Source organism: Nymphalis io, chromosome 9 (genome assembly GCF_905147045.1).
Source record: "Nymphalis io chromosome 9, ilAglIoxx1.1, whole genome shotgun sequence".
In the NCBI taxonomy this organism is placed as follows: domain Eukaryota; kingdom Metazoa; phylum Arthropoda; class Insecta; order Lepidoptera; family Nymphalidae; genus Nymphalis; species Nymphalis io.
In genome coordinates, this window is record NC_065896.1 from 1,948,857 (window position 1) to 1,961,140 (window position 12,284).

Sequence of the window (12,284 nt, forward strand, 5' to 3'; positions counted from 1 at the left end):
TGCTGGGTAGAGTTTTGAAGCTTATTCATACATGGGCGTTCATCATCCTTACATCTATACATCCTTATTCACACAAATTGATTTCAAATACATCATTCTTAATTGCTATAAATAATAATTAATCTCTATGACATTTTAGTTTTAATGAATATAATTCCTGGATACCACAATTGAGGTAATAATAGAGTTAAATACAGAGTGCATAGTTTACGAAATACGGATTAAATGTTTATTTATGTTATTGTTTAGTAGTAATAGTCTGATCAGTGGTAAGAACGCTTAAATCTTAACCGATGATCGTGGGTTTAAACCCGGGCAAGCACCACTAAATTTCCATGTGCTAAATTTGTTATTATAATTCATCTCGTGCTTAACGGTGAAGGAAAACATCGTGAGGAAACCTGCATGTGTCGAATTTCACTGAAATTCTGCCACATGTGTATTCCACCAACTCGAATTGGAGCAGCGTGGTTCCTCGAAAAGGGAAAGGAGGCCTTAGCCCAGCAGTGGGACATTCACAGGCTGTTACTGTAAAACATTAGTTTAGTATTTGTTTGTACCGACTGTTTAATTGTCTTCTAGATTAAATCTCTATCTTTCTCGAGGCCTTCGTTCTTTATCTTTGCACGCTTTATTTTCTTATCTTAATTAAGTTAATGTATGCATTTATGTTAATTTGTATGACAACGACAACAATTAGTATGCAACTCACCTCTTGTTTTGTCGTACGTCTGGTCGACGATACGCTCCATACGTGAGATGTGACGTGGAATGTAGTCAGCGAAACGGTGCTCTGCTGTGATTGTTAGTCCATTGCTCTCTGATAACTCCTATAGTAATAAAATATTTAATTAATTTTTATCTATTTTAGCGAAGCAAACGTGCAAACGGAATTTTTTTTATAGAATAGGAAGGCGGACGAGCATATGGGCCACCTGATGGTAAGTGGTCACCAACGCCTATAGACATTGGCATTGTAAGAAATGTTAACCATCTCTTACATCACCAATGCGCTACCAACCTTGGGAACTAAGATGTTATGTCCCTTGTGCCTATAAATACACTGGCTTACTCACCCTTCAAACCGGAACACAACAATACCAAGTACTGCTGTTTTGCGGTAGAATATGTGATGAGTGGGTGGTACCTACCCACACGAGCTTGCACAAAGCTCTACCACCAGTAAGATTGTTATTCATCTTCGATCAAATACACTAACACTGTGTGAAACATAAACGTGTTCTTATATCGTCTATGTACCATTACCCATCTAACATGTCCTTTGTGCTCCTAATAACAGTAGCTCATCACTGACATTGGAACACAGAAATACATTATATTTGGTTTTATGCTTGGCGCCAAGATAAGTGATAGATGGTTGGTGTCTAACCTGACGTAAGCAAAAAGGATTTACTAATAAATTACTGGTTATATAACTGGTCTAAGACCTAACGTGGATTTTGAAGAAAACAGAAATCCTTAATGTACTGTATTGTACTACCCAATCGTAATTTATGTTATGAATCTGTGTTTTGGTTGAATAAGGTTTAACTCTTAGATGTCTTAGTGTATATAATATATATGTATATATATAATCGGTTTTTTGAAACGAAGTTCTTTTGCAATGGCAGAAAATGTCGCATAACGAAATAGCTGATGGATATTTTAATTCTATTGAAACAGATTTTTAAAAAATTATAAAATATATAATATATTAAGCAAAGAGTTATATTGAATCAATATTGTTGATGGTAACAAAAGATAGTTGATACTTCAGGCAGATGAAGTCACTTTAAATACTTTTTCATATAGAAAAAAATAATTCAATTTAAAGTATAAATATTAAACAAATACGATATTAATAAGCTAAATATATCACTGTGTTGCTAGCTCCTACTGAGACAAAACTGAAAACGATATTTAATTTAGTTTAAGGCTTTTAATTTTTTTTACGATATAGGTAGGCAGACTCGCATATGATATTCATATATATTTTCCTAGAGCTTTCTATGTTATTATGGACGAAGACCACTTGGCGAGTCCTAGTATCTAAAAAGCTATTTACCGTTATAATTGCAGAAAGTGTAAAGTAGTATTTTATTTTTTCAATAAAACGTGATTTTTAAATAAAGATTGGAGCTACGAGTGGCAAGTCAATTAACGGGAGCTCAGACACATTTTCCTAAAACACGTGCGGCTATTCCTCCGAAAAACAAAATACTTGAAGTTGTGAAACATCTTTTGACGCCCTTGGGGTAAACACCGACTCGTCTGACGGCAAACGAGATAATGTTTTCTTAAGTCACCACGCCCCCATACAGATTTTAAAATTAATGAATATATATATCTCCTTCATTTAGTGATAGGACTTTGGGCAAGACCGTCTGGGTAGATACAACCATCGGATACCGCTAAACAGCAATACTTAGTATTGTTGCGTTACGGTTTGAGCGAACTTAGCTACAGGTACAAGAGACATAACATCTTCGTTCCCAAGGTTGGTGGCATATTGGGTGTAAGGAATGGTTAATATTTCTTACATCGCCAATGTCTATGGACGGTGGTGACCACTTAACACCAAGTGACCCATTTGCCTGTCCGCCTACCTATAACGTAATTTCTTTTTTAAATAGATGAAACAAACAGCAGTCTTATACGATTCCTGTGTTTGGCTAACTTATACAGATATAGATAACTCAAGCACTGATGTAAAGCTTAATAAAATAACAGAGCCTACATTAAAAAAATTTATTGTTCGTCAAACATAGCTTAAAGGAAAACCTTAAAAGAAAATTCGGAATTCCGACGGAAAACGCTGCTTTCGTCTGTTGTACAAAAGGATTCCTTATCTTTGTCGCAAAAAAATGCGAAAAAAACTATATTTATGATTAATATTTAGTACACTGCCATTTGAAATATCTAACAAATTTCTGCCTTTTATGGCTCTGAAAGTTCAATTCTATGTCTTATACATAGCTATTAAAATATTAGGCAAAATAATGTAAATGTATGATCGCGATTAAAAATCGAATTTAAAATGTTATGTTAAATTAATAATAATCGCGAAAGTATACGGTTTTTCAGCTTGAAAATAAATTGAAGATAAAAATACGTGGATTTTTAGGACGGAAGAGATTTTAGTGGGTCAATAATTTGATTATCCTAACGTAATTTTCATCGAAAGCTACGCATGGTCTGAATTAATCACTGACATAGGTAGTGCATCGCCAATATAGTAATAATATATAGCACCACTGAATTTTCATGTGCTTAATTTGTGATTATAATTCATCTCGTGCTTTACGGTGAAGGAAAACATCGTGAGGAAACCTGCATGTGTCTAATTTCACTGAAATTCTGCCACATGTGAATTCTACCAACCCGCATTGGAGCAGCGTGGTGGAATAAGCTCCAAACCTTCTCCTCAAAAAGAGGAGAGGAGGCCTTTAGCCCAGCAGTGGGACATTCACAGGCTGTTACGGCATAGGTAGTGCAATTGAAAAAAATATTTATGCATTAGATGGACTGTATACAGAAATAGGATATCAGCTACATAAATCACTACACATAAAGCCGCTACATATTGGAGCAGCGACCATATATGTCAAACAATCACTGGAAGACTACTCGTTATGTGTATTGAAAAGATATATTAAATCCGAATTTAAAACCCATAAAATTCCGGGGCACGAGTTCAATATTTTAAAAGCTTAAAAATCTTCAAAAACCCTATCATGTATGAAATATATTCTAACTGATTTAGACACCAAGATCAGCCAACAGCACGAGATTTATTAAAATGCACTTGTTGCTAAAAAAGAAAAATATCTCATTATAAAGTTTAGAAAATTAAAAACCAAAAATATATTAAATTTATATATTGTTATAAGCATCTTGTAAAAAAATTGATAGACAAAAAATTTAGTTTTTTGTCGAATGATTGATACAATTGACGCGAGCCGTATTCAGACTATTAAACTTTTACACAGAGAATGAAAAAAGTGAGCTTTCAATTAATTTTTCATTGGAATTGTTGTTAAATAAACTCGCTTTAACTTTTTTTTTAAATTCAAAACACATAATATTGTTAAAATAATTAAAAAGTCTGTATAACGTAGACGTCAGTCAAAAAAATAGTTATAAATTTTGAAGGAAATTTATTTCCTTCATTTTATAAATTACACTGTTAAAATACTTGCAGTGCGGTTTCACGTGTGTCAAAGGATTATTTGAGGCTCTTTTATACACATTAAGAGATCTTGCTTTTCCAGATCGCTTAATCTACTCTTTAGGGTGAAAGCGTGAAAATATATAGCATATAATCTTCCCAAATAAAAGGATTCTCTAACATAAACATATGTTTTTAAGCTAAACCACTTGAATTATAGTTACTACGATTAGCCCGTACATACATACAGAAATATATACTTAAAATATGGTTTACTAAAAATTATTTAAGTTGGTTAAATCATAATATTATGGGATTCTTATTATCACAGAAAGTTTATTTATTTATTTGTAATAGCACAAAACATACATATAAAGCATTGACAAAATGTATTTATATACAATAATAGTATATCTAATACGCATGTAATGTCGAGATGGCCCAGTGGTAAGAACGCGTGAATCTTAACCGATGAACGTGGGTTCAAACCCGGGCAAGCACCTCTGAATTTTCATGTGCTTAATTTCTGTTTATAATTCATCTCGTGCTTTCGGTGAAGGAAAACATCGTGAGGAAACCTGCATGTGTCTAATTTCATCGAAATTCTGCCACATGTGTATTCCACCAACCCGCATTGGAGCAGCGTGGTGGAATAAGCTCCAAACCTTCTCCTCAAATAGGGAGAGGAGGCCTTAGCCCAGCAGTGGGACATTTACAGGCTGTTACTTTACTTACTTAATACGCATGTCAATTACAAGTGTATATGGCACTTCTAGATCAAATCTAATCAAATTCAAATTAAAAGTAACAAAAAATTTAAAAATGTCAAAATAAATAATAAATAATGTTATTGTTATAATAAAAAATCAATTGGCGATATCATAATTGAATGAATAAATCACGCATTTTATAATAAATAAGTAACTTATTTCTAAAGATTGAGCGAGATTCATAAAAAATGTCAATGCTAGGAATTGATTTATCGATATTATTATATTTCGAAGTCGAGATGGCCCAGTGGTAAGAACGCGTGAATCTTAACCGATGAACGTGGGTTCAAACCCGGGCAAGCACCTCTGAATTTACATGTGCTTAATTTCTGTTTATAATTCATCTCGTGCTTTTCGGTGAAGGAAAACATCGTGAGGAAACCTGCATGTGTCTAATTTCATCGAAATTCTGCCACATGTGTATTCTACCAACCCGCACTGGAGCAGCGTGGTGGAATAAGCTCCAAACCTTCTCCTCAAAAAAGGGAGAGGAGGCCTTAGCCCAGCAGTGGGACATTTACAGGCTGTTACTGTATATTTATTACACAACCGTACTAAAGGAACTTACCGTACTTCTTGAACTTTTTGATAACCAGACGCTATGAAAAAGTTCAAGAAGCAAACAAGATGTATCAACAATATTTATCTATTCATTATAATATTATACATTTTATCTTATATGAAAAAAAAAAAGATACAATTTTTAAATAAAAAAAAATATATCAATTGTACTTTAATTTAGCGTATAATGAAAATAATTAATTGCTTGACTGAAGATATACGAGGTGTAAGAAACGTTTACGAACAAAAAAATAAACAAAAAATGAAATGCAGAATCGAACTCTTTAAAGTTTAAACAAAGTAATATAAGAATTATATGTCCCTTTAAATATACCAAATATAATGTGCAAAAAGCCCATGTGAATTGTAAGTGAGGATTGATGGTTCAATTTCAGGCAGACACTACATAGTTTTCAAGTGCTTATTTTGAACTTATAATTCATCTCTTGCTCGGCGGTGAAAACTTTATATTTATTTACCTTTATTGCATACATTTGCTGTTCAGCAGCAGTTTGTTCATCTCCAGCAATGATCGCGAACTTGGTCCAACCGTAGGCCTTCAGTAGAGCAATGACAGACTTGCTAACTTTGTGAGCTGGGGGTAATGTCCTAGCAAAAGTTGCACCCAGACCTCCTATCTGGGGACCTTGAGCTCCAGCACATTTCTGTTGACAAGATTTTTAGCAGTGTGAGTGTTGTAATCTTGTGTTATAATAATAATATCCTGGGACATTTTTCACACACGGCCATCTGATTCCAAATTAAGCTTGTACAGAGCTTGTGCTATGGAAACCAGACAACTGATATACTACATATACTATTACTAATAAATATTTTTTTATTTTAAATTATCATGGAAAATTTCAAGTTAATTGATACATAAATGTCGAAATGGTAACTATTTTTATTTAATGTGCTCTCGAGAAAAATTGCTATTATGTAGATGTCCGTATCTACTTTGCTGCCATCGAAATATAGAGCTTTTTTTGTTTTTATTTTTTAGTGCAGACTGATGTCACATAAGTTGATTACTTTATTATATAGAAAAGGCGTGTTTGTGTTCCTTCACCATGAAGGAAAACATCGTGATTTGTATTCCACCAACACGCATTGGAGCAGCGGTGAAATAAGCTACAAACCTTCTGTTAAAACGATTTGCATTGTAAGTGAGATCTAGTTTTCAATTAAGCGAATTACCCTAAAATGTCGCTGTGGAGTATCAACCTAGGCTATTTGTTAACAGACGGATTTCAAATTTTGCTGATAACGTACATATATATCTACTTGTATATTGGAGCGTGTGAATCTTATTGAATGTAGCGTGTAGAGCGTCGTACATGACAGTTTCCAATTTGCCAAGTAATTACTACACATTGCTAAATGTCTCCAATATGAGTATTTTGTTTCATTACTTAACGCAATGCATTAAATTAATAATGTTATACGTATTAATTTACGAAGAAAGGTAAATTATTCATCGTGTACATAAAGATAAAGTAAAACTCTAAAGTAAATGCCTATAAGAGTTTTTAATTGTATATTGATTTTGACCGTTTTCCTCGCATTTTTAAAACATATATTTAATTCAAAAATAGAATAATACAAATATCGTACACACACCATTACAATACACAATAGTACATAGATTAGTCGATAGCATAAGGTTTAAGACCAACACAAGCTTTTGACGAGCCGGTTGGCGTGGTTGTTGGATGCTTGCCTTTCACGCCGAAGGTTATGTTTTCGATTCCCACCCAGGACAAATGTGCATGAGCATGTCTATTTGTCCTGATTCTGGGTGTAATTATCTATATAAGTATGTATTTACAAAAGAAAAATAGTATATGTAGTATATCAGTTGTCTGGTTTCCATAGTACAAGCTCTGCACAAGCATAATTTGGGATCAGATGGCCGTGTGTGAAAAAAGTTCCAGGATATTATTATTATTATATTATTTTTACCCTAATATCGTGATTAGAAAAATAATAAAAATATATGTATATAGCATATTATATTGTATTTTATATTCATAAATTTAAAATTTTATGTAGTTTTATGTAAATATTACTTATATATTTATTATTATTATTATTCTTGCAGTCTACTTAAATTAATTATACTACATATATACCATTTACTTTCTATAAAGTTTACTAAAATGTTTCAAGAACACACTATTAACCGTATGTCGCTGTCTATAAATCGTAGCAAAGTATCCACGACACAAGCTGGCTTAGTGTGGTATCACCGAAAATACAATTTTGATATCGTTTCATCAAACAACCCATCTATTGTATCAAGTGTGTAATATCTTTTCTGTAAAATAAACTATTTTGATTTTTTTTGAAAACAATAACACATCTAAATGTAATTTTAAATATATTTTAGATTGATAGAGAGATGCCACAGATACATTGTGTTAACTTCAAATGTCTTCAATGTTTTTTTTTTTACTTTTATTTTTTATTTTTTAATAGATATTTAAACACAATAATGAAATTAACTTAGCGGATAGCCTGCATATCCGCTAAGTTAATTTCATCAATCTATTTCCTCTTTTCTATTATTATCATTGTTTTTTTAACGCTTGTGTGTTTGAAATAAAATGATGTTATAGATTATTTGGTACTTAAGCGAATGTTATTACGCTGGTAGGTTAAAATAATATTGTTTGATTTGATTTTTGACATATTGTTTATATATATATATATATATATATATATATATATATATATTAATTTTAACTTGACCATCCTATATATATATATATATTATTTTTAATAATATATTTTTATTTATTATTATTATTCTATGATTATATAGTATGAGCTTAAATAACATAAATAGTAAAATTTCAGACGACACCTCTACAAATCTTAACGATTCATCTTTTTCAGATGACAGTTTCCATAGTACATATATACCGCTCAGTTCAGCTCTTAGTACAACATTTACGGATCACCCTAAGAACTTCAATGTAATTCCTATAAGCATCCCTTCTCACTCCAGACCTCCTAAATTCATTTGATAATAAAAATATCCATGCCATACTCATCTCTGAGACATTCCTAAAGCCTTGTTTGCCCTCCACGTCTTACTGTCTGCCTGGATTTCATTTAATCCGCAATGACCGTGTAGGAAAAGGCGGTGATGGTGTTGCTATATATCTACGTAGCAAGATTGCATTCACAATCATAAGCAAATCTCCAGCTCAGAGTCCAATACTCAGAGTCTTCGGAGCACCTCTTCATTGAATTTTTTATCTGGACATTTAAAACTTTTACTTGGTGTTTTTTATAGCCCATCCCTCCATATCAACTATTTTGAGGATTTTGAAAACCTTCTTGAGTTGCATGTAGCCACGGTAGACCATACAATTATAATGGGTGACTTCAATACATGGCTCATGAAAAACGACACACGAGCTAATCGCCTTAGAAATCTTGTAAATAGTTCCAATCTTAATATTCTTCCGACCAACGCCACTCATTTCTTTCCTAACTGCTCACCTTCTGTTTTAGACTTGATGTTAGTGTCTTCCGTTGATCATATCGTGACACACGGCTAGTTACCTGCTGAAGCGTTTTCCTATCACGATTTAGTTTTTCTTTCCTACAGAATTCGACCACCTAAAGCTAAGCCTACGGTTGTGATGCGCCGTAGCTTTAAAAATTTTAATAACACAGACTTTCTTCGTGACTTAAATCGAATTGACTGGGATTCAATATTTAACTCCCAATTAATGGAAGATAAATTAAATATATTTAACTCTCAGCTTGTGCAATTGTTTGACGTGCATGCACCTATGAGACCGGTTAAGCTTAAACATCTGCCTGCACCATGGCTAACTCAGGATATTAAATTATTGATGGAAAATCAGGCCTACAGATGCTAATCTTCTAAAGTATAAAAAGTTACGTAATTACTGTAATAGAGCTTGCCGTGATGCACAACGTAAGTATATATATTCTTCCCTTGAGCGCAATAACCCCAGTAAAACCTGGAGATTTCTCAAATCTCTAGGAATTGGTCGTCAAAAAAGTAAAAACTTGCATAACCTTGACATTAATTCTCCTAACAGCTCCTTCACCACTAATAATATCATGGATGGTCAAGTTAAACTTAATACCTTAAAATGTCTTGCCTCATTACCTATTCCTGATTACCCATCCTTTGAATTTACTCCTGTGTCTCCTAAAGACGTCAAAAAACACATTACTGCTATAAAATCTGATGCAGTTGGCAGTGATGGTATTAGCAAAAGAATGATTCTCTTATCCCTTGATTGCATTCTGCCTGTCCTTTGACATATAATAAATTTTTCCCTTTCTACTGGTACCTTTCCTAGCGCTTGGCGCACTGTCTATATAATTCCTATCCGAAAACCTCTAACCCTTCCACCAACTTACATTTTCGTCCAATTTCCATCCTGCCTTTCTTATCCAAAGTCCTTGAACGTATTGTCTATTCTCAACTTAATACATATCTTACCAGTAACAATTTCCATAGCCCACTTCATTCAGGTTTTCGTAATGGACATAGCACAATTACGGCACTTGTCAAAATATGCGATGACATTCGATTTGCTATAGACAATAAGCTCATTACAATCATTGTTCTTCTAGACTTTAGTAATGCGTTTAATAATGTCGACCATGATTTACTTTTAGCAGTGTTGCGTGCGCTTAATTTATCACCTGGTACCATGGACTGGTTTCTATCATACCTATGTCATAGGCAACAGTACGTAAGTTTTAACAATATGTTATCTTCTCCTTGTTTTCTTCAATCTGGGGTATCGCAGGGTAGAGTTCTGTCACCGTTGTTATTTTCTATCTTTATTAATTCTGTCTCATCACTTCTTTCCTACTATTATCATCTCTATGCCGATGATCTACAGTTATACGTAACTACACCAATCAACAACCTCGCTAATGTTATCCAAACATTAAATTCCGAAGTCGAAAAAATTGTAGTATGGTGTCATTCACATGGACTTTTAATAAATCCAAGCAAATCGCAGGCTGCTATTATCGGCATCTCCCAGCAATGACATAAAATTAATCAATCCCATATCCCTCCCATCCTTCTTAATGGTACAGCGCTTCCACTGCTCTCAACGATTAAAAATTTAGGGCTAATAATAGATAAGTCGCTCTCTTAGGTTCCTCAAGTAGCAGAGGTGAGTCGAAAAATTTTCTCCTCCATTGGCTCTCTCAGGCGCTGGAAAAAGTTTTTGCCGTATAAAACCAAACTCGCCTTAGCCAACTCTTTACTATTACCCCTATTGGACTATGCCGACTCAGTCTATTTAGATATTTCTGAGGAACTGCTAAATAAACTAGAGCGCTTACAGAACATGTGTGTTCGTTTCATATTTGGTTTACGTAAATATGATCATATTAACCAGCATCGTAAAAAACTAAAGTAGCTGCCAATACGGTTGCGTCGAAATATGCATGTCCTTTCTTTGCTTTATACTCTACCATCCTCAAACTCCAACCTACCTAAAAGAGCGGTTTACCTTCCCTGGCTCTCATACACCAATCAATTTACGCTCTGAGCAAGACAATAAATTGCTAATCCCTCTGAGTTGCACTAAAATATACAGCAATTCCTTTACGGTTAAAGCAGTCAAACTATGGAATTCCCTGCCTCGAGAAATTCGTCAGGCTGAATCCGTGCATATTTTTAAGAGTCGTTTGCATAATTATTATCTATCAATATAATTAGAGCATGTTGTATTATTATAGGTTAATGGTTATTTATTTTTATTTCATATATAAGTTTGTTTGTTTGTATGTATGTATGTATATGTATGTATGTATATATATATATATATGTATGCAGGTTGGTATATTAAATATTTGTATTAAGCTCCTTAAATTATCAGTATAAGTTGTTCGCACACTATGCCCGATTAGTGATCCTGGCTAAAAACACATTTCTCTTTACAGAGGTTGCCTGGATAAGGCCGCCTTTGCATACTATATGTTCTACTACCTATTATATGTTACTAAATGTTTGTAAAGTGTGTGCAATAAAGAATTAAAAATAAAAATAAAGAAATAAATAAATATTTTCTGAAAATTTTGTTTTACCAAGGATGATAAATCAAATTGTTTTAACATGCTGCAAGCTTTAGTATTGTTACGTTCCGATTCAAAGGGGAGTGAGCCAATGTAAATACAGTGTCAATGTAATGAGTAATGGGTAATTGTAACCATTTACAACAACAATAGGCACTTATGTGCTAGACCGTCTACCTATTTTAAATAAAACATTAAATAGTGATATATTAACAGGTTGTTACTGTACTTTAAAATGTCTTCCTAAATAAACTAAATAAAACATAATTAAAAATTGTAAAAATATGTCTATTATACACATATTTAAATGGCAACACTTATTCAATTTTATTTATATTCTGTGTCATCATAACAGCCAATTCGACTTAACTATTTTTTTTAATTTCATCATAGATTATATTAATATTTTATTTATTTAGGTTGAGTGTAATGTTAGCATTATAATTGTATGGCTGTAATGGTATATCACACTTTAGTAGCCTATTATCATCATTTTTCGTTGTTAATTTTGTGAATATGATTGTGTTTCTTATGTCGATAAATAAATAAATAAAAACTGTTTCGTCGTATACAAAACATTTCAGTAATTATTTATATAGCGAAACGTTATACAAAACAGTAAATATTTCAAAACCTTAATCGAAGCGTTCCAGTTTACTGTGAGAAAACCTCCCTAAGACGAGCATCTTATGTCA

At 33.0% G+C, this 12,284-nt stretch overlaps 1 protein-coding gene across 1 annotated transcript in view; it reads right to left on the minus strand.

Moving 5' to 3' along the window:
- Positions 1-12,284, minus strand: part of LOC126770878 (guanylate cyclase 32E-like) — a 143,791-nt gene that overhangs the window by 95,936 nt on the left and 35,571 nt on the right. Inside the window, exons 4-5 of the mRNA XM_050490486.1 lie at positions 5,979-6,164; positions 713-830 (exon numbers count right to left, since the gene is read on the minus strand). Coding sequence (XP_050346443.1) covers positions 713-830; positions 5,979-6,164 — 304 coding nt within the window. The remainder of the gene's footprint in view (positions 1-712; positions 831-5,978; positions 6,165-12,284) is intronic.